At 35.0% G+C, this 24,121-nt stretch overlaps 1 protein-coding gene across 4 annotated transcripts in view; it reads right to left on the bottom strand.

The window, feature by feature from the left end:
- Nucleotides 1-77: 77 nt before the first annotated feature.
- LOC107048399 (growth arrest-specific protein 2) overlaps nt 78-24,121 on the bottom strand; it is a 54,153-nt gene continuing 30,109 nt past the window's right edge. For 3 of the 4 annotated variants that reach the window (XM_015271548.1, XM_015271549.1, XM_015271550.1), the window contains exons 3-8: nt 10,775-10,899; nt 8,880-9,021; nt 6,190-6,436; nt 4,968-5,214; nt 4,062-4,187; nt 1,121-2,545 (exon numbers count right to left, since the gene is read on the bottom strand). In XM_015271548.1, coding sequence (XP_015127034.1) covers nt 2,336-2,545; nt 4,062-4,187; nt 4,968-5,214; nt 6,190-6,436; nt 8,880-9,021; nt 10,775-10,899 — 1,097 coding nt within the window. In that variant the 3' untranslated portion in view covers nt 1,121-2,335. Of the gene's footprint in view, nt 2,546-4,061; nt 4,188-4,967; nt 5,215-6,189; nt 6,437-8,879; nt 9,022-10,774; nt 10,900-24,121 lie in introns of all 4 variants that reach the window. The other variant, XM_015271551.2, reaches the window with a different exon arrangement.

Here is a 24,121-nt window from a genome sequence, read left to right as displayed (position 1 = left end):
CCTTTCCTTTTTCCCGACAACTAAATGGCCGAAAATATTTACGTAAAAATAAAGAGGTCTTCAATGAAACACTAACAATCCTTGGAATTAAACATTTTATTACTCAACAAAAAATAACAATTAAAGTTAAACTTAATCCAACTGTTAAGTTAAATCGTAAATATTCAATGAAAAAAAACTTATTCCGTTATTGCCAAGTTAAGAAACTTGCAATGCCATTATTTCTTAATCACAAAGAAGGTATTTCTATCATTTCGATTAACGTGACTAACTCAAATACTGCCAACAAGTTGCCCTAGAATTATTACAATCTACAGAGCTTTATAATTAATTAAAAAAAACAAATTTTCCACCTCGGTACAACCGATTATTCCCATGTTCCAGACAAACAGGTAACTCTCACTTAGAAAATGTCCATTTCTATCAACTCAATTGGTACAGATTAACGTACTTAGATTATGTTATGGCGAAACTCCGAATTCTCAGGACGAAAAAAAAATTACAGTCTTGACTAAAAAAAAATACTCAATTCAGCCATGAAGAGGCGGAACAAATCGATTTTTCACATCTCAAATATCAAATCATCTGAATAATAAAGGATTCTAGTCTTGAAAAATCTGTCAAGAAACATTTCTGTTTGTCATTTTTTCTCGAAGATTGTCTCCTTAAAACACTCGCTGTTAACAGAAATTTAACAAAACAAAGTTCTACCACTTCATCACTGAATTCATGAATGATTGTTGTCAGAAATGTCCTGGAATCGATTGAAAAAAAAAAGTAATAAAAAAATAATAAATTAGATTTTTCTATGCTAGAGAGTTGCACAATAATTTTTGATACTAGTATACAGCCAATGTCGAATTAAATCATCAGTGGAATAGAGAAAAATCGAAGAATCAAATATAAAACTTTTGCTAAATGTTTAGATGATGAGTGACACTAGGAGAAGAAGTGAAAACATATTTTTGTAAAGAATTTTCTTCTGTACAAAAAATAAGTTCAGAAATTTTTCCCCCAAGTTCAATAATTATCGAGATAATTACTAATTTCGTATTTGACTTAATAAGTTTTATAAATTCACCACATTAATCAATTTTTCCAAGAAAATTGTAATATTGAATCGTAAATAAGCCTCAACGTGCTGACACAACTCGTCGCGTACTCCTTTGCTTTGGTATGCCCTTACAAAACGTTCCCTTGCATTTCTGAAAAATTCAATGATTATACCACTATCTCTACAAAAAATTTTCCAAACTCCTGATTCCCATAATTTTAGAATTCACTATTCTAATAGTTTATATAAAAATACAAAAAGTATCATTAAGTATTACAATACTGAGCCAATATTTGTTTTGTGGTTTGAGGCAATAGTGTGATTAACTTCACTAAACTTCAATTGCGTGCTGATAAGTGCAAAGGATTTTATAGTGATCGAGTTTACAGAGAAATTGACGATAACCATCGCCTCTCCACACCATATCGTTTGTGTATATGGTAACAGAGCGATGATTCTAAAGTGCAATCATTAATAACCATGACCTTGTGATTGCCAATTTTTCAAGCGCTTTAGGCAAATTTAATTGTCATTTCAAGCTACTGCGAGGGCCAAGTTGAACACTTTAATCGACAAAAAATGCATGCAAATGTCAAAAATTCTCTTTTAAAAAAATGCAAAAGTGGAATGCATGAAGGAATTGTCTCGATGAATTCTCACAGACCAACTCACTCACATGTTATAACATAACAATGCAGATAATTTCCTCGCAGAATTGATTTCTTGTTAAATCTGCAAATACTCATTCATCTCCACTAATTCACTGCTCATTAATCTCGGAAGACAAACTGGAATTGTTATATTTATAATCCTCGACTGATGAAACTACTTGACCCCCGCATAAATACGTTAGTAACCCGTGCATTAAATTCGATAACTCCATGAAGAATGCTAAGAATACTTGATTGAATCTTAAACGTCGTATAAGACACGTGAGCATTGATTACCGATTAAGTTTCTCCAAAATATCTGTCTCGTGTAAAAACGTTAGACATTGTATTTGAAATTCTCGCATTCAACAGAGATACAGTGCCGAATGGACCTTGATCAACCTGATGCTATGAAAAATAGTTTACAATGTGTAATATTAACACTAATGAATGATAAATCGTTCACAGATACGTGTTTCTATACTCGAAATATAATGGTGCTTGTGAACGCTGTGAATTTGAACCCTCGAATGATTATTATTACTGTATTGTTTATTGTTTAACGTTAATTCCCCATCCTGAGGCACTGTGCATTGAGTATTACGTGGATGGGATGACTCGAGTGATAATATTAACGGCCAGATACTGGCTCGGACGGTGGACTCCTGTACTTGGCGCGTATGTGCAGGAAGCTTGGGCTTTTGATGCCGTTGTGCTGTGGTGGTGGTGTACTCTCACGGCTGAGGACCCTCACCTGACATGGATCGTGCCTCGATAAAAAGTGCTCCAGGGTGTCCCATCCACCGCCAACTCTCACCATCATGTGTCTTCCCTTCAGCAACTGCGAACACGGGTGGACGGCTTTTTAATGACTGGGATGATAATTGGGGTTTTTTTTTTCGCATACTAGAATAGGGCGCGTATTATTTTCCGTGGGTACCAGAATAGTGAATCCTTACTGTTTCTCACTTTCATTTATTTTTATCTCAATAATAATGCAGGAAAAATAAATGGTTTCAACAATATTTTTCACAATGAGAATTCAATTGTTGAATAATTTATTCGGAATCATCAAAATCTCCTTCATCGTCTTCTTCATTCCTCTTCTGGTTTTTGCGTTCTTTTTCATTTTTAGAAATGTATTATGTACTATATCCGTACATACTATCTTATATATGTAATTTTTTTATTGTCCAGAACTGTATTACATTTTTTTAATTGTTAAAAAAATTACAGTATAAAACAATGCTTCCATTCGGAAGCAAAAACATATGTATAGTATATATACTATACATTATATTATATCTGCATATATGCTATGTTATGAGTATTTTTTTTATTACAGTAAGAAATTAATTTTTCTTTTTTTACAATTACTGTAAGCAAAAGATTACAGTACATGAAAAAATATATATAGACATCATATTACATTACTTGATAAACGGGATAGAGGCTTCGAAAATCGTTACACTGGATTTTTTTCAAGTAGACTAGATTAGTCCGCGCGCCCTGCGCGCGTATGTGCTACTCCGCGGGGCTCAATGTATGTCAATTGTAGTGAATAGTGTTATATTTGATTTCTGAAGTTAATATCAAGTTTTCCGCAGGAAAAGTTTCAGAAATGTATAGTATTTTGTTTATATATAATACATCTAGTGTTACGTTTTTTGAAACTAATCTATTCGGCGTATTGTGTCATTAGATTTTTTGTAAATGATGATAGCATACATTAAAGATATTACGGTAATGCAATGTTATATTATATTTTATACAATACTATATTATATAAGCTATGTGTAATATACAATATATAATAGAGTACTATATGTATTATAAAATATAATGTAAATAATAAAAAAAATTAGATAATAAACTGATAACAATAATAACACACTGAGTATACGATATTGTGTTATATTACAATACAGTATAGTATAGAATATAATATAATATAATATAGTATTATTGTAATATTTTTAATGTATGTTATCATGATTTATAAAAAACTTAATGACATAATACGCCGAATAGATTGGCTTCAAAAAACGTTACCCTGGATTTTTTTATTAAAGGATTATGTATATTTTCTATAAGAAAGTGCAATTGGAAAAATTGTTCAAAAACCATGGGAGTAACAGAGAATTTAAAAAATCTAACTTTTTCGAAACTTTTCAAAGTGAAAAAACACCCATCAAACATCGTTCCATTTTATTTCAATGTTCCGTGATTTTTAATGATGAAGGATGGGAGAATTGCATGTAAAAAAACAATTAGCAGGCGCTTCGTGACGGAATGAAGATGACAAATATGGCAAAAAATGTGAGTGAAGGGGGAGGGGGGCATTAAAGAGTACTTACCCTAATGAAGACATTGCGACCAGCAATGTGGTAGCGTCCCTCTCCAACTTTTCGCACCTTCAATCTCGAGCATTTCTCGTGCGAACATTGGCAAAGTCTTTGAACCTGCTCAGCTACACGTCGCACCTAGATTGTAAGCAATTGTGGAGTTCAGTCATTTTAATTTTTAGGGTTGCCTCGTTTCACTTTTCGAGGTATGAGACAAGTGAGAAGATAATTTTAAGGAGCTTTCTTCTATGCATAAAATTTTTTGAAGAAGTCTTTTAAATCTGTGCTTTCCAACGATACTCAGAAAAGAATGTGAGAATTCATGATAAAAATATATGAATTATTCACTCAAATTTAGTAAACTTCCTTCCCAAGTTTCAATTCCCAATCAATTCCCTCAAACAAAAAAAAATCTAAAAGGAAGAGATTTTTCTGGATTGAAAAGTAGAAATCGTTCACATGACAATGAATGGCATTAGAGTTCAAATCTCAGATGATTAAATTTATTAACGTGTGAAAATCTAATTAGGGTTGGAACGTTTCAGATTTTTATTGATAAACCAAGTCAGAAAATAATTTTGTGGAGCATTTTTTTATCCATAAAATTTTCTGAGGAAGTCTTCACTCGGTGTATTCTAAAAGTACTCAAGAAAGAATATGAGATTTAATAATAAAAATACATGAATTATTCACTTAAATTTAGTAAACTTCTTTCCCAATCAATTCCCTCGAAATAAAAGAAATCTGAAGAAAAAATCTGGATTGGAAATGAGAACTCGTTTACATGAGTATAAATGGCTTTACAGTTTAAATCTCCGATGATTAAAGTCATTACCGCGTGACAATTTATTACTGCCAGTGAATAAAATTTTAGCCACGGCAAAAGCTCATGTATTATGCATTCCTCTTAGGAGATACCTTTCGATCGAGTTCGGTCACTGGTCCAACGTGTTCCGGGGGTTCGGCGGGTGACGGTGAGCTCACTGGTGATACCTCATCGGGATCCTCGGCGCTGCCACGTGACCAGTCGTCCTCTGTTGTATCACTGGGTACACCGTCGCTTCCTGTGGGTCCATTGTCACTCACAGATCTACGCATATCTGTCTCGATAGGCGTGGTCGGTGAGGCGTCGAGCCATCTCGATGCAGTTACTTCTGACGCCGAACTGTGTTTCGAAATAATAAAACTCAGGACCAAAGTGTAATGCACAACATAACAACACGTACGAACAAATTTGATAAAAAAAACCAGCGGTTTCGCTGGGGAAAGCAATTATTGTGAAACCAATATTCAGGGGAAGGTAAAAAAATTAATGTTGAGGGAATGTTGGCTACCAACGTTGGGGGAATGCCAGCTGCCAATGTTCAGGTAATGTTTGCTGCCAACGTTGGAGCAATGTTGGGGCAATGTTGGCTGCCAACGTTGAGGTAATGTTTGCTGCCAAAGTTGGGGTAATGTTGGCTGCCAACAATTGGACAATGTTAACTGAAAACGCTGGAAATGTTGGTTACCAATGTTGGGGAAATGTTGGCGACCAACGTTAAGGTAATATTCAGTGCCATTGTTGGGGTAATGTTTACTACCAACGGTGGGATAATGTTTACTGTCAACGTTGGGACAACGGTGACTGCCAATGTTGGGGCAATGTTGATTACCAACGTTCGGACAATGTTGGCTGTCAACGTTGGAAATATTGGCTGTCAACGTGCGAAATTTTAGCTACCAACGTTGAGGCAACGGTGACAATTGAGGCAATGTTGGCTACCAACGTTGGGGCAATGTTGGTTGCGTGTGTTAAGGCAATGTTGGCGGCCTACGTTAGGGTAATGTTGGTTGCGAATGTTGGCTATCAACGTTGGGGCCATGTTGGCTGCCAACGTTGGGGCAATGTTAAATTCAATGAATCATTGAATTCAATTTAAAATACATCGTCATAGAAATTCCATCCGAAAGCAAATTCTCAATTTATTAGCATCAATATTTTGACTATGTTGAGACGAAAGCAATTTCGTCTCAACATAGTCGAATGAAGATAATTCTATAGTTATGAACATTGGCCTTCTCTAATTTCCATTTCCTCAAAAATATTTATTACACTTCGCATGATTCCTAAAATGATTCATGTTGTATCCAAACAAACCTGCTATGCTTCATAATCTCATTTGAAGGTCTTGGGGATGGCGTGGGCGAGGGAGGCTGAAATTGCCATGACACAAGACTGCTGTGAGATATACCACTGTCAGACATACAATGTAGATCTCTCTCCTGTTCAGCTGCGATTTCCCGTTCAAGCTGAACGAGTCCAGGTGGTTCTAAGGAATACTTTGAGGCCAATCGGGCGACCTCCAGTAGACACAGCACCACGTTACGTGGCTGTCCATGGAGCACTAGACATATTTCATTGACAATACAATGTTAAAAAAAAAATAACGGGAACTTCATGCACATTTGAATAGTTATTTTTAGGAGAGCGACATTCAATTCATTCGATTTAGGAGAACAAATCTATGAAATTGCAAATTTTACTGAACATTCAATGAAATTTACTATTTTTAAGCATCAGTCAAACAAAAATTTCCCAACTTTTACTTGAACTTTCAATCAAAACTTGAATATTCGCTGCCAAATCACTCAGAATTTTCAATAAATTGAAAAGGCGACAAAATATTTGCATTTTCATTATTTCTATAAAGTTTTGCGATATAATTAAAATTAAATTAATAGTTTCGATTGCTTTTTCTATGAAATATTGCAATTTCATGGACTTGTGACTAGCAATTTTCAGGACACTGGCATTAAATTCGACTTAGGAGGAAAAGAAATCAGGGAATTTCAAATTTTACTGAAAATTCAACTGAAATTCCAAGGTTTTTAACTGCAAAAAAACGAGAATTCCCAAACTTACTTGAATTTGCAATCAAAATATAAATTTTCAAAGCCAAATCACGGTGAATTTTTCATTAGTTGAAAATTCCAGGCCACATTTACTGGAATTTTCCTGATTTTTTTCAATTTTTATGGAATAATGGAATAGAAATTGACGGTTTCCGTTGTTTTTTCCGCAAAATTCCTTGAAATTTCAGTGGAACTATAATGTGACAAAAATTTTCGAAAATTTTACCGGAAATTCCAGTAAAAAATTTACAACAGTGTAGGATGGGATTATTGTCATTTCACTTTGGGATCGCGGCCATCGCTGATAAGCGAATTTCATGCAATTGACTGAGTGTAAAGACCTCCCAGGGCCATTGCGCGATGAGAGGTGACCGGTCATCTCTAAATTATGGCCGGTGACACTTGAACTCAATCAGACGATTTGGTGAGATCCAACGACACGAAATAACTATTCTTATTGAAAGAATTATTGATATATTGAGCGTATTCGATAGGAGGAGATGCATCTCATTTTTTTCATCTTCATTTTTTTTACTCATGAGTTTTAAATAAAGAGCTAGGTAAATGATCCTACGCTCGTATAGCTAAGATGAATACATTTGTCCAATATTTCGATTGAAATGAGTGTAAAGATGCGATGAGATATTCGAAAGTAAACACTTCAGAATTAGAATTCACTTATATTAATCATGATAATTACTATTTTTTAATAAATAATCGTTCATAAACGTGGAAACACGGACGAAAAAATTCAATAGAAAAACCTACGCAATTCGTTCGAAAATTCTATTGAATTTGTATTGAACTGTTCTATTAGTTTTTGGCCGATTCTATTGAAATGTTCAATAAAAAATATTCAGTAGAAAAAGTCAATAGAATTCAATTTTTCTATATAACTTATTCTATTGAGATATTTTCTATAGAACTTCCTCGGCTCAAATTTTCTAAGTTTATTCGTTTGATTTCCTTGATTAGAAGAAAAGAAAAATACAATGAAAAAAACTTAGAAAATTTGAGTCGAGCAGATTCTATAGAAAATAGATGCAAAGAATAAGTTATTGAACATGTCAATAGAATCAGCCAAAAACTAATAAAAAGTTTAATAGAAAATCAATAGAATTTTCTAACGAATTCGACAGGTTTTTCTATTAAATTTTTTCGTGCGTGAAGTCTCGTCTTCCTACGCTCGCTCATTTATCCTCATGCACGTGTCCCTATCTTCGTCTCGTGATTTGAATAATATGGAAAGGTTACATGCGAACCAATAACATCGTGAGTATCCTATTTGGGATAAAACAACATTAAAAAATATCTCGAGGCACAAAATTATATTTCAATTGAACAGTCCAACCTTTTGAGTAATTTTTTCATCCGTCTAGTCCGTTGCAAGTTGACAGTTGCTTGCAAAACGAGCGTAGGATCAATACCATTTCCACTGTACCCTGCGTTACCAGATATTTTGGCGACAAGTCGCCGAATCTGGCAACTATGATTATTTGTGAATCAATTTCGGAAAAAAATGAGGAATGCTCAATTTGATTCACTTTAACGTCGGATCACATACCGCCGTCCTTCTAACGGCATTTTTCTAATTAATATTGGCCATAACTTTCCTTATTAACTAAAATAATAACTCTACTCATATTTCGTTCTTAATAGACTCTTGGAAGACCCAAAATGATTTAAATGTGATAGCTCAGACATTTGAACGAGCATAGAGACGGGGACGAGCATAGGTCCATTTCCCAAATATTTCTGGGAAATATTCAGGTAAAAAAAATGAAGAGTTACTGCGAAATATTCAAAAGCTAGGCGGAAATATCCGAAGTCAAACTGTCGGTTCGTCTCAAATACTGCGCTCTGATTGGTCGAAATCCAATTGGGAAAAATAATCAGTGAAAATAAAGATTGAGGAAAACTTCAGTGAAAATTTACCAAGATCGTCGCTCTCGAACAGCAGATTTTCGTGTACCCCAAGACGTCTACAAAATTGTATAAAATTCTCCATGTTATCCCTTGAAAAGAAGCTGCGCCTGGCTGCGTTCTCCCAGCATCTTCCACGTATTACGGGGACCGGCTGATGACACCATAAACATAAAACAAATACCGAGCAATTAAATCCACTAATTTGGCTGCAAGGTTCTCGATGTTTTTGGTTTTAAACGCAACAAGTTGATCGCGTGCAGTCGTCTCGATACTCAGATCAACTCGCGAATCACATACGTGGTAGAATTACCACAATTTTAATGAGCCCCAAAATCCAACTAATTAGTCACTCAACAAATTTGGAGCGTGAAAGTGCTCAATCGATTCGTTAAACCGAAATGAAAACATTGATGAGTGGATAAATTCAATAATCGATCGTTAATTCACTTCCCAATTAAATATATACCTCAAAAAACTAATACATGATGCCATGAATTGAATCGCTTAATTATGATTTTGTTTTAGAGATAACTTCATTAAAAATATTTTCATCGAATGAAAGAAATAATTGATTGATCTGATCATCAAGTGTTTTTCCGTCAAATAAAATTCAACTAAATGTTTGAATGAGACGGAAAAAATAATTAATTCAATTTTCAATTATTTTATTCCCTCGGATCACCAGACCGGGCGAAAAAATGTTGTAGTTAATTAAAAAATCGTGTTATGATTGAATTTTTTAGAATATTCTGGAATCATGTAGATGGTGAAATTACTACAATTTTAATGAACCTCAAAATTCAACTAATTAGTCACTCAACAATTGTGGAGAGCGAACCCACTCAATCAATCGAACGAGATTCGTTAAACCGAAATGTAAACATTGATGAGTGAATAAAATAAATAATCTATCGTTAGTTCACTTCCCAATTAAATATATACCTAAAAAAATAATGAATAATGCCATGAATTGAGTATGATTTTTTTAAAGATAATTTCATTAAAAATATTTTCATCAAACGAAAGAAATAATTGATTGATCTGATTATCAGTTGATTTTTTAGTTGAATAAAATTCAACTGAATGATATAATGAGACGGAAAAAAATAATTAATTCAATTTCCAATTATTTTATTCCCTCGGATCACTGGGCGGAAAAGTTTTTTAATTAGTTTAAAAAATCGTGTATACACTAAGAGAAATTTCAATGCTAATTTCAACTACAGGGAAAATGTCAAAAAAATGATAGTTACAGTAACAATAAACATTGTAGATTCAACTATTACATTAAAGTGAAAATTACATCATAATGTTGATAACACTATTTGACACAGTAAATTGAACGATAAATCCTATTTTAATCCACAAAGTTTATTGTTACTGTAAATATAATTTCTTTGATAATATCTTGTAGTTAAAATTACCATTGAAATTTTTCTCAGCTTTCATTCATTATAATGAATGAAATTTCAGCACAATTTTCATGAGCCCCAGAATCCACCTAATTAGTCAAATTTGGAGAGTGAATCCACTCAATCAATCGAAATATCACCAACCGAGATTCGTTAAACCGAAGTGAACAAATTTATAACTGAATAAACTGCACAACTAAATATAACTTAAAAAAGTAATGAATGATTTAATGAATTGAGTACCTTAATTATGATTTATTCGAAAGGTAACTCAATTAAAAATATTTTTATCAAACGAAACGAACAATTAATTGATTCGACCATTAAATGACACTCCAATCAAATAAAATCCAACAAAATATTTCCGTGCAACAGAAGGAAAAAAATAATTAACTCAATCACCAATTATTTTATTCCCTTGGATCACTGGGCGGAGAATTTGTCCAGTTACCCATAAAAATATTGTAAAAAATGAAATTTTTAATGACTCACCCCCTTGGCACGACCTGCATCGATAGCAGCTCGTGCTTTTTCCTGAATGACACGAGCCAAGCGACAGACTATCACGCCGTTATCCAAGACATCGAAGAAATTCTCACCAGTTATATGATCGACATCTGGAAGATAAGGAAGAATTACCACCCAATGTACACCTTAATACATGCTAACACGTACTTGAGCTAATCGGGAATACGAGAGAGTCCGTCGAGTTTAAACTCTTATGCAAGTCATCGTCACGATTCTATGATTACTCTCATTATTGTTATTAGATAGAAAATAAAAATGAAATAAATGTTATTGGCGAGGGGTAATGACCCCGGATGTCACTCCTCTGGTTAGACAACTCCAATGAGCAGAGAGCATTGTCGTCGTGACAATGAGGGCCCGCCTTTGTCGAGGAGAGTAAACTCTAGTTACAAGGGAGATCTTTGGGGATGTGTTGTCGGCTCACTGAGCCGATTCCCCAACATTTTTTCGGATCAATCGGCTGTAAGAATCTATCAATAATGCGTTTCTGTCAATAACAGATTTCTATAGTGTGTGTGTGTGGGAATAAAAGTGCATTGAGGATTCCCCTCACCTTCAAACTCAGTAAATTAAATTAAATTTTTTCTCATCACCAACCAGTTGACAAATTAATACTTGCCTACGTCTGGGAATTCCTCCCAACATGGTGTTATCCACTTGAGTGACTTTAAAAACTACCTCTCGACTCACCCATGATCTCCAGCAAAATCGTCGAAAGTGTAGGAACTGTAATGTACACGCTGTCTCACAGCAGATGTATTCGAGTTCCGGGTGACCGAGATCACGCCGAAACATTACCACCGTAATTTCAATTCTCTAACTCATTTTCATTAACCACAGGTTTACAAGAATAATTTATCACACGTGTTGTCCACACATTCTGACATTTAGCCACGCCTTAGATGTTTTCACTATCTGTTTCGTGATTTTTTTCTTTTTTTGTTGAAAATGCTGGAGGGAGAGGTTCGAGGCACTCGGAGAATCAAGAAGCGTCTCGGCGTCGTGTAGCCCGTGCACTGTAACTTGCTATTGTCATACAATCGTGAATTCTTAAAGGACAAAGCGGAGCAATTACAATGTACAAACATTGATAATGCTTTTTAGTCGTTTGGGATGGGGCTCTCAGACCCTTTGTTTTTCGCCGGTATGCTTTATTCGTACTCCTTTGCTGGTAGACACGTGATGAGCTTCGATGATTTTGCACTCGACCCCGGACCAACTGCCGAGAGCAAACCCATTGTTTGCGGTATTCTGCAGAGTCACGAGAAGCAAGATGTATTCTGATTACGATTCTGTATCGCCCAGGAGTATCGGAATCAACCTAGTTCCTATTTCCCATTTGGTTTTAGTACGAAGCAGATGAGAAGAAAGAGGAAATGAGAAGGATGACACACGTGGAAATTTTTTTTAAAAAAACCTAGCGAATTCACTAGGCAATTCCATTGGATTTCTATTAGTTTTTGGCCGATTCTGTTGAAATGTTCGATCGAAAAGATTCCATTTAAAAAAAATCTGTCTAATGTTTTCTGTCACCGATGTATTCCACTATAATTTAACTTTATTCATTGGTATTTCTATAGCCATAACTATATTTATAAGTACCTATAGTTGTAAATAGTTATAGCTATGTATAACTATTATAAACACTATTATGTAGTTATGTACAGCTATGTATAATTATATATAACTACAGGTATAAATATTTATAGGTATATTTAAAAATATCCATAACTATAGCTATAAATATCACTTTAGTTATATATACGCATAGTTATACCTATAAAAATGAGTATCGCCAAATGCATCAAATCACATTCTATTTAAATTGAAAATTCTAAATTTGTCAATGAATTCTAATAATTTATCCATTACAACAACAAGGATACACAATACATTTCATGCATTCCTCATGCAGTCATGAGGAATGAATGTATTTTTATAGAAAAAAAAACTATAAGACCTACACACAGAAAAAACTAAATATCCATTACGTTTAATAAGTCGTCTTTTACGCTTAACGTTAAAGCGTAAATTACGCTTAAAGTCGCCGTAAATTACAATGATTTTTTCGTATTTTTGATAAACGTAATTTACGTTTTAATAAACGTAAAATACGCTTTTTTAAAGCCTAAATTCTGATTTTCATGCTGGAAAAAAGCCAACAGATATCATATTGACGTTAAGAGTGTAATATGGGTACATTTATAGCGCGTGAAGCGTTAGTCTATAAAAAAGTCGATAGAATTCGGTTGTTCTTCTCGATTTTGCAACTTATTCTATTGAGATATTTTCTATAGAATTTCGCCGGCTCAAATTTTCTACGTTTTTTGTTTGATTTTCTTGTTGAAAAGAAAAGAAAAATAGAATTTTAAAAAAGTTGAACAGTTTGAGCTGATGAAATTCTATAGAAAATATCTCAATAGAATGAGTTATTATTAAAAAATCATTATTTCTCTAATTATACAATGGAAATAGATGAATAAGAGAAGATAGAATGAGTCCCACCGCCACCGTTTGACTTTTTTTTACTTTTATATTCTGACACTTAGTGCCTGACCCTTATATTACACTTCAGAGGGCTTGCTACAACCCGGCCTGATACAAAAGAATCATCTTCTAATTGAAATACCCATTCCCCAATTGAGTATAAATTATACTTGAATCAAGTATATTTTATACTAAAAAAATTCACGTATATTTTTTTTCCGTGTGTGCTATAATTGTGATTCGAAATATTCTTTCCAATGTCACCTCGGGAATTATTAATTGTGCCCACCATTATTTCATCATCTATTGGTGAAAAAAATTATTTTCAAAATAATATTTAGGGAAAGTAAAAAATTTTAACGCCCGGGCAATGTTGGCTGCCAACGTTGGGGCAATGTTGGGACAATGTTGACCGCCAATGTTGGGATGATGTCGGCTGTCAACATTGGAGTAATGTATACTGCCCCGGTGGCGGCAATGTTGGCTACCAGCATTGGGGTAATATTTGCTGCCAATGTTGGAGCAATGTTGGCTGCGAAAGTTGAGGTAGTATTGGCTGGCAACGTTGGGGCAATGTTGGCTGGCAACGTTGGGGCAATGTTGGCTGGCAACGTTGGTGAATTCAACGAACCATTGGATTCAATTTAAAATACATCGTCATAGAAATTCCGTTCGGAAACAAATGGCTAATCTACTATCAAAAATATATTGAGTGATGAAAGCAATTTCTCACTTGTTTTTCTTTCAATTAAATTAATTATTTTTGCGGTAATTTGACATGAAACACAAATTGAAGAATCAACTTATTCTTATTCTGCAGCATCGAAACTGTATTTCGCAATATGTTTTATAGTTTTAAAAGTAAAGATCATGAAGTTTCACGTGAATTGAAAATTCTAAAATATATTCCACTAAATTTTCACTAATTCTCATGCAAAAGAACAATTTCATTCAATTATTAAACTAAAATGAGCAGTTTCCATTGATTCTTCCATCAAATTGTGACTTTACAATGCTGAAAATGCATCAAATTTCCTTGGAAGTCGCTTGATATAAATGATACGTTCACCCGACACTCTTTGTGTTCATTTTTCAAAGTATCATCATGTAATTTCGAGTCCTGTCTTCACAGGAGAATGAAGAAATCCAGTAATTGCCGAATACGTGACTTACTTCCACATTTTAATAGCAACAAAAGCAAAAACCTCCAACTTTTTCGCTTCCTTTTACTCCAAACATTTTTTATGTTATATTCTCCAAGTCAAGGAGTTTATTTCCGTTGTTGGAGCCGGGCCAAATGCAGCGTAGTCACGTGAGAAATGGTCCTGAGAAGCCTACGAGGCTTGTAAGCCCTCGAGAAAAATTACACGAGTACAGCGTTTTCTGAAAAAGGGCCACTGGAGTTTCCCCAGCTTGCCATTTGCAACGAAGAGAGAAATTCTTTCAGCAGTGACACGAGGCGTCTCGTTACCTCTACGTGGTCATTGCACACACGTGGATAAGGAGGCAGAGAGGACATCGATAATCGATCACCGTCTCACTGGATTCCGGCACTGCGCATGAATAGAGACGTGGAAGGAGATACCCGGTGGTTTGTCGGGCTATCTAATATATTACGACGGTAACTTCGTACAGCTGGGGAATCGAAGCAGGGGCAGATATTAGATGCCGCGGGATTGCTTCCGGTGTTCTGGGTGTGTTTTGAATTTGTGATTTTTTTTCTTAAAAAAAAAAATCTTAACCTGAGTGAAAAAAATATAATGATCAATGGTTAACGATTTTGTGTCTATTTTATTTTTTTAAATTTTCACTATTGAAAATTTTGCCACTTTTTTCAAGAGTGACTGTTGGAATTCATGCCTGAATACAAAAATTAATTTCTTAGTTTAGTTAAACATTTTCTCTTTTCCACCCAAACACTCAGTGTGACATTTATGGCTTTTCTTAGAAAATAGAGACGTGAAGAAAAACAGTCCTCATGGTGAGTCACAAAGGAGAGGCTGAAGAAAATTGAAACAAGGGCCTTTTGTCAAATGGGTCCAGAGAGTGAAAACTCTCATGACTTTTAGTTAGTCGTCCTAGAGACTTCGTTGGAGAAAGATATACCTTCTGCGTGCGATCATTAAAGAGTTTTACTTTGAAGAATAAAACTAATGTGTTTTTATTGAGTATTCCTACACATAATCCAATAGTGACTTTCTCCACTGGAATTTTAAGAAATTTTGTTATTGAAAAATCAAGCATTTCATGCACTTTTCAGTAATTATATCGGAATGTAAATGATAGCTGTTGATTTCAATCCAGTAATTTCGTGAAAATTCAACTAATTCAGTAGCGAACTGGCGAAGCGCTTTAAGTCGACTTATCGCCCAGTTGAGTTTTTGAGGAATCTAAGGGAGATAGTGAAATTTTTGTGATTACATTTATTGTAACTCTCAGTCGGCTCTACAAAAAAGATTATAACAAAAATTTTGCTATCTCCCTTAGATTCCGAGATATTCATAGAAAACTGGTCAACAGTCAAAATTGACTTGTACCGTTTTACCACTTCGCTAGTGAATTTTATTTTGTATTTTTTCTTACGTGGATCCGTCTAGGTTTCAATATGGAGGTCGTTTTGAGAAACGGTCCTTATGTGCAGCCCCATCTATCGGAATTCCCTGTAGCGACTGAATGCGATTTAGGGGGGAAAAAATTATGAAATTTCAGATTTCCCTGAAAATTCAATGCCATTTGATACTGAATATTGATATTAGATTTGAAATTCAAATAAATTAATGAATTCTCGTCTTTATGCCCCTTAAAATTCTCGAATTCAACTAAATTTTCAGTGAAACCTGAAATTTCATGATTTTTTCTCCCTAAATCGCATTCAGTGTTACTATCCCGAAAATTGGTAGTCAACTGCCCAGCAAATTTCATTTTTTTTCTAACAGTACTGGAAACTAAAAAATTTCCGAAACTGGGACATGACTGATTTATTCTCCCGCACACACATACCCTCACAAGTTCAAGATTTAGATTAAAAAATGAATAAACCCAGTAAGCATGAAGGATAAAGGAAATAAGTCACGCTTTATCGATAATCCATGACATCCATACTCTTGGGGTCATAACATTGCAACAAAAGAAGGAAGACGGGGCGTAAAGGGTCGTGCCCATGGACCCTGGCTTTGCATACAAACTCGGCAATGTCAATTTATGCGTAATGCAGTAATGCGTTTGCCACTATGAGGGACGGATTATTACGAATGAAAAGGGGGGAAGGGGAGAGGGCGCGTACGCGGCGATGACGAGTGAAGGAAACGAACCAGGGTGGGCCGGACTGACATCCGGTGAGTCAGAGGAGCGAGTCGGTGCATTGTGAAGGGACGCACGAGGACGCGGAGCGTAGGATTTCCGTGTCGCATCAACCAACTTCGATATATCAATTGAATTTTTTTTTCTTTGAATAAATACAAGATCTATGCGCGCGCTCTCGCGCGCGCTGATCTATTCATTTGTTGAAATGAAAAAATGGAATCCATTGAATTTCATTTTCTCATGAATACCTTATAAATATTGAGAATGAATCAAAGAGAATTCAACTAATGATTGAAGTGAATAGCGAAGTAGAGTAAAAGAATCTATAAAGAATTTTTCATTTTCAATTAATTATCTTCAATTTTTTTAAATAATCGGTCTCCATAAAAGGACAGAATTTATTAATTTCACCGATGATATATACACATGTGAAATATATATATATTATATATATATATATATGACGTGAAAAAAAATTTACCACTGAAGAATTTGAAAATGCCGCGGGGTTTTTTTCGTGAATAACTTCGTGTCACATATTGACCAATCAGAATTAAGGATTAGCGGTCAGGCAGTTTCGAGATATTTCGATATAAAACAACTTCACGTTTCTTTCATCTTTAGTAAATAAGATTTCAATTATGAATCTTACGGAGTTGTTATTTGATTCCCAAAATTGGAATTTCAGTGAGTTTTTTTAAAGATGAACGACATCTCTTTTCGTATTACAATAAATTATTTGCTTACCATAATTACAATTAAATTCCTTCCAGAACGCAATTTAGAATGTGAATTTGTGGAAGTCAATGTTTAGTTATCAATTTTTAGGTAGTTCACACGGTAATTCAATTAATCTGTTGTTCATCTCATCAACGCAATTCCGTGCTTAGAATATTTTCATTTCGGTTTTCAGCACAAAATAAAAAATTGAAACTTCATTTCATTTTTATTTAATTAAAATTTGTTTCATTTACTTAATTTGCAATATTACAATATTTGGAATATTGTAATATTCCAAATTAAGTCAAGAATATTTTGGAATCACAACTTCTTTTTATTCATATCAGAAATTTTATCTTTGGATATTAATATTATTTGTTCAAATCGATCATCATTTACAGTACGTTGCATTCAGATTATCCACTATAGTTTGAATCATTTTCAATCATCAAATTTGTCAATTAAATCGCGCAAGAAATTTTTTTTAAAAATCATAAATATTCAGTGTCATTCAAATTACATTTTGCAGAGAATTATTATTTTTTTAAACATTCGTTGTTTATAAATAAATAATTGAAATTGTTTAAACTTTCGGAAATTATTTCGACATTTTTTTTGGAAATTATTTTTTTAGGCATGAAATCGATTCCTGATAAAATTCTGGACATGAATAAATTTATTACAATTCCAAAGAAATTATTTTACGGTAGAAAATTGATTGTTTGTAATTTATTTATAGAAAACGCTCGGAATTTTCAAAAATTGCGATTTTTAAATTATTTTATCAATCTTTCTCCAACAATCAATCGTCTAATTTGTTTTTCAGATGTTTGAAATGATTCTAATGGTCCAATATCGAGATTCAAATTCAGATTGAGATTCGAATTTATTCATAAAATCATTGTAAAATATTTGGAAACTTAGGGTCAAATGGGGCTCAAATGAAAGCTCTGATGTTCGACTAGAGAAATAGAAAATTATTTCACTGGAGAAAAAAAGGCTAAAGTACTTGGATATACTTAAATAAAAAAGTTCGTAAAAAAACTCACAAAAATATTATCAATTATGAATTAAGATTGCGGATAATTTCGCTGAAATGAATAAAACAAATCATAATTTTTCCCCCCAATTAATTAAACCAATTCAAAGAAATTAATTAATGAACCCATTTTTTCTTTCTCTCAAACCAAAAATTATCATGCATATTCTGCTTTTTTTTCATGCTGGGAAAAAATTTGATTACAATCAAACTTGAAATGTCGAACAATTCTATTCATCCAACAGGACTAGATAATTTCTCCGATTGCAAAAAAAAATCCCATAAAAAAAAATCTAAAAATAGACTATGCAAATAAATCTAATTGAACTCTCGTAACAGCTTAGAATGTAACTATTGTAAAATTATCACGATTGTCCCATACTCGAGATAATACAACAGAGCGAATCGAATTTCTCACGATCGACTGGTGAACGTGTAACCGGGAGTCTTTTGACCCAGGAAGCACAATGGGAAGCAGTGTCTTTTCTTTTCGCATTTAAACTCGCCCCGAGCCCTCAGCACACAATCTCACTATCGGATCTCGTATTACTTGACAAAGGAACCGAATGCCCCAGCTAAGCGAGAATGTCCCGTGCGAGGTCCCGTGTGTTGCGTTAAAGAGCCCCAACAATGAGGACAACTCGATTACTTTCCATCTCAATCTATTTTTTTGGCATCAGTTGAGTCGAGAATTTCAAAGCTCCCACCTCTTCCGTTAACATTTTTCTTTCCAGGGAAAATTTTGGTGGAGTGGGACTGATCCAGAGTCAGATACAGATTCCCGTGGTGATGACTTCCTGATGAGACATTCCAGATAAGAAATTGGAAATGAGCCAGGCTGCGCGTGAAGTTATGCCGAGACTACACACTGAGGAAATTACATTATCTAGAAAGAGAACTAGGAGTTTCCTTTCCATCCTGTTTCACGGATGGAAAATTTTTAATGAAGGTCCTGAACTCAAAATAAACATTTTCGTCATTCAGGCCCGTTAGGTAGCGCCTACTATAGCTGTCTTGAGGGAAGCTAAATGGCGTTTAACAGACCAGGTCCGTTAAACGAAGCACAGGTATGGTTAACTCGAGTTAGCAGCCCTAGGACAATAAAAACATACAGTTTCTAGATGGGCAACCCACAAAACCTTCGTAGGAATACAACATGAAGTGTGCGGTTATCGCTGTCACTTGCTTGAAAACTCGGCGGATCGTTCACCACTAATACGATGCGCCACCGTCATTGCCGATGACATCAGGAGTTGTTATTCCGTTGCTAGGGAGTCAGTCGTAACTTGAGGGTTATATTGTCAAAATATTAGTTTAATAAAGAGATTATATTCACTTTCTCGTTATATATCTATTTTGAATAGATTATATATATATTTCTATTAAAATGTGATGAAAAATTTGAGTATGTTGTGAGAAGAAGAGGAACGATGAAAAAGAAAAGTTGTAAACTGTAGATGTTCACACGTTGATTTTCTCATGAGAATAAATTTAGAAAAATGATTAATCCTTCTTTTTATTCTTTCAATTTGTTGCAATTTCCATTTCAGGAGGAGGAAGATTTCCATTCTCATCTAGATGTTTTTTGAATGTTTTTGACAGACTCCGTGAATTACAACTTTTGCATTCGTTCTTTCGAATCTCAATTTAGGATTTTGCATCTCTTTTTCTTCAATATTTTCTCTTCACTTGTCATTTCGTTTTTCTACAGTGGGGGGGGCTTCGCCCCCCCCACCCCCCCCCCCGGGGCCTGCGGCCCCTGGACCCCGCTTCTGCGCCCCCTCCCCTTCCCCTCCCCCTCACCTTCAACGGGCCTTCATGACAAAAAATAGTATGTGTCATACGGACCGTGACGTCGGTTTGCGATTCGTGTGAGTTAGCAGCACTCGGCAGTCGGTAAGACAGGACGAGGCGCGCCGAAGGCTAACTTCACACTCATCGCAAACCTCCGTCTACGGTCCTAATGACACAGTATACTATTTCATCACAATGTGGCGGAAATTGGAATTTTAGGCACGCGGAGCGTGCCGAAAAGTTCATTTTTCGTCACAGCGTGATGAAAAATGTTGTTCGACACATGTGAGACGGGAACTTTCAGCTCGTGTGATTGTGAGAGAACGTCACACTCGTGAAAATTCCGTCTTACTCGTACCGAAATACAGTAGAGGCTTCGTATAAGATACGTTAGGGACAGTAGGAGCGTGGAACTCCGGGAACCCCTATGCCCCCACTATGCGCGCCCATAGAGAGGAGATAAATAGGGATCAGCGGGTTTCAAATAAGATACCTCGATCGTTGCGCCCGAATTCAATGAAATTTTCATTTTTACTGAATGAATATCGATAACTAATCAATTTATATGTGTTTAATATTTTGAATTTGTATCGCCCGCGTTCCCTTTTCTCTCTAAACATAACCGCGCGTGATAGAATGGCAGCTGATGTTGGGGGATTGTTGGTGGACTCGAGAATAATCACAGACGAAAAATTACGATTTTTCGATGGGAAAAGTGCAAAAAAATCGATGTATATTTCCATTACTTGAAAAAAGTGTTGTGATCCCCCCTTAAGGTCATTAGACTCTCATGATCACTTCGTTCGTCCCTCCCGTTTGACCCTTAACACCGTTTCATCCTTATAACTACTCTCTTGACGTTGAAAAACGAAACAAATGAAAAACTTCCCTTTTTCAAACGAAACACCTTAAGGATAATCGGGCGAGCTGGGAGAGTTGGAAAAAAAGCAGCCTTTTTTTGCGTTTTTTTAACGTATTCTTTAAATGATGGAAAAGGCGTGTGCAAAGTTTCAGACTGTAGGGGAGCATGGTTAATTTATTATGAATTCTTGGAAAAGGGGTCATTTAACCCGTGATCTGATGGAAATCATTAAAAAAAACTGCAAACCCCACGGAAAAAATGCAGCCAAAGTCATAAAACTTTAGACACATTTAGAACATGTGATCAATAATTTTTTGAGTGAAAAAGATTGTCGCCTACGAGCATTGTTTATTAATAATAGCGAAAAAAGTATTGAAAAATGAAATTTCTGCGCACGCAGCCCAAACGAGCAGCAACGTCTCAAGTACCGATCAGGTGGGGGTAGCGCGGTCAATTTAAACGTCTCTTGAGAGAGAGCGATGAAGCGTGTGATTGGAGCCCCCTCGAGCCAGTGGTACCAGCTCCTGGTGAAAAAGAAAACTACCGACGATGTTGCCACTTTTTCGCATGGATTAATATTTTTTCATTTATTAAAAAAAACAATCTGAAAACCATTCAATGCCTGGAACAGACACAAATAAATTTGATTAGCTCCAGAAATAATTTTTAACCGGAGATACTCCCTAATATTGCCTGAATTTTGAATCCGAATGGGAAAATTTTTTTGTTCAGCGATTGGTTTTCTGCAGGAAAACAATAGAAACCCCTCCGCCTCACCTCCTACATTTCCTCCTCGTCCAATTATCCTTAAATCCATACGGCTTCAAACGCCTACTTTTTGGAGTGATAGCAACAATAGCTATTCTCAGTTATGAACAATGCCATTATCCACTCGTTTTCACTTGCGACAGCACATCTTGCCTGAGTTCATGGTTTGAGGGTAATATAAACGACTTGTGCGAATTCCACGACAAATCCGGCCTGGCGCGTGCAGTTCACCTTGGCAATGCCTTTAAGGAGGCATCGATACAATTTTTCGTTTCGCAACGTCCACGGGGTGGTCCGCAGTGACAGGGGAACATGTTGTGACCGAGAGCCATGGACGAGGGCCATTAACGAGTCAATTTACACTGGATGTCAACGAATTCCCTTGTCTTTCGATTCAGCACAAGGTAAACAGACTATCTCGCCGCTTTGCTCTTCTCTGCAGGAGTTAATGACATTTCTGGAGATTTTTACTCCTTATTTGGCATTTTCTCCAGAGGAATAATTATCATTTACGCAATTTGAAGTGTCGTAGAGAATTGATTGTCCAGATCATTAGAATTTCCAGGGAATTCGAGGGAATTTCGTAATTGAGAAATCACCGTTTGATGAAATCAATAGCAACTATTCAATCACTTCATGAAAAATGCTAAAAATTTGAGGAATTGAGGTAAATATATTCTTGAGTTTTCAATCAACTAGAAAAGGATCGGACATAATTCAGTAGCGAAGTGGTAAAACGGTTCAAGTCGACTCATCTCCCAACTGAGTTTTTGAGGAATATTTCCGAATCTAAGGGAGATAGCGAAATTTTCGCGATTACATTTGTTGTAGCACTCAATCGGCTGTACAAAAAGGTTATAACAACAATTTTGCTATCTCTCTTAGATTCCGAGATATTCATTGAGAACTGGTCAATAGTCAAAATTGACTTGCACCGTTTTACCACTTCGCTACTGAATTAAGTTAGCTGTTCATTGTATTTTTTTTTCTTTCATTTATTTTTGAAAATACTTGAAGCAACAATCAGTAATCAAAGAAACGTGTAGTTTAATGTCACATTTCTGCCATGACTTCTCACAACTAAAATTATATTATTTTACACTAAATAATTGCTTTATGGTAGATTGCAGAATTAAATATATAGAACAAAGTTCATTCATTAGATAATCTTTGCTGAAGATCTTAGATTATACAAATGGTTTTTATCTCAATATCTTGTCTAATTATATAATCAGAAAATATCTCTTCTCAAATTTAGATTTAAATCTTATTTTCATGCACGATTGTATCGAAAATGAGCGCGAGTTTTGGAGCGTATTTCTAGCCTAAAATAAGAAACGAGACAATAATCTACAATAATATATATCAGTTGATATTCTCCATCTATGTACACAATAATTTGACTATTACGAAAGAAAATATTGTAAAATCCATGTAAATTCACAGGGAAAATTGACACAAAAAAGGGTTGCACCATAAAAATGATGTGGAAGTGTCCGGTGATCCCCAACAGTGCATTCTGGTTTGTTGAAATAAAAACGGGTTAATTAATTTTGAACATTGGAAAAAATTTACAGATTTTAGGAAAAATTCGAGGAAATCTTCGTAATTTTAGAAAAATTTTCAGTTTAGGAACTCGTCGAATGGAATTGTGGAAAAATTATGAATGGGGAGAGAATACTCCAAATTGGTGTTAGGGCATCAGAATTGATTAGATAATGGTAACAGAAAAATTACTAAATGCGTCTATAGAGGATCAAAGTGAAATGGAAAAGAGGGTTTTGCTGAATAAAATTTCATTTATAATGATATCGAGACCTCATCCACACTGAGAGAAAAACGACAAAGTTCTCAAACAAGTCTTACTTGTGCCAAGAAAATAGTTTTTTGAAAATGATCAAAAAAGGATTTTTTTGTGCTAAATATGCAGAGAGTGCGCCGGAATGAAAAATTTTTGTCGCAAAAATAGATTTAGTGGTTCAAAAAAAATTGCATTCTCTGTACACGCAAGAAATGTCATTTCTAGCACTACTCCTTCGTTATTCGATACTCCCATACGTATTTTGCTCCCAAAAAATCTTTGTTTTATGCGAAACAAGGGATAGTAGTTTTTCGTTTCGGTTGTCTAATAATCACCGACAAGAAATGAACCCTTAAATGAAACAATAATATTGATATGATAGCAATCTTGTAACTTAGGGATAAAATATTTGTTGATAAATTTTCCTCTATATGAGATATTTTCATCCTGAAAAGGCACCGTCTGGTGTGAATTATCCGCCTCTTGAGCCAAATATTTCGTTGCTGTCGAAAGCAGAACAATTATTCGTGTTTGAGA

The sequence above is a fragment of the Diachasma alloeum genome, unplaced genomic scaffold, assembly GCF_001412515.2.
Source record: "Diachasma alloeum isolate Michigan unplaced genomic scaffold, Dall2.0 Dall_scaffold_00192, whole genome shotgun sequence".
NCBI lineage: Eukaryota > Metazoa > Arthropoda > Insecta > Hymenoptera > Braconidae > Diachasma > Diachasma alloeum.
The sequence above is the reverse complement of the archived record's forward strand: the minus strand, read 5'-3'. Positions and strand labels throughout refer to the sequence as shown.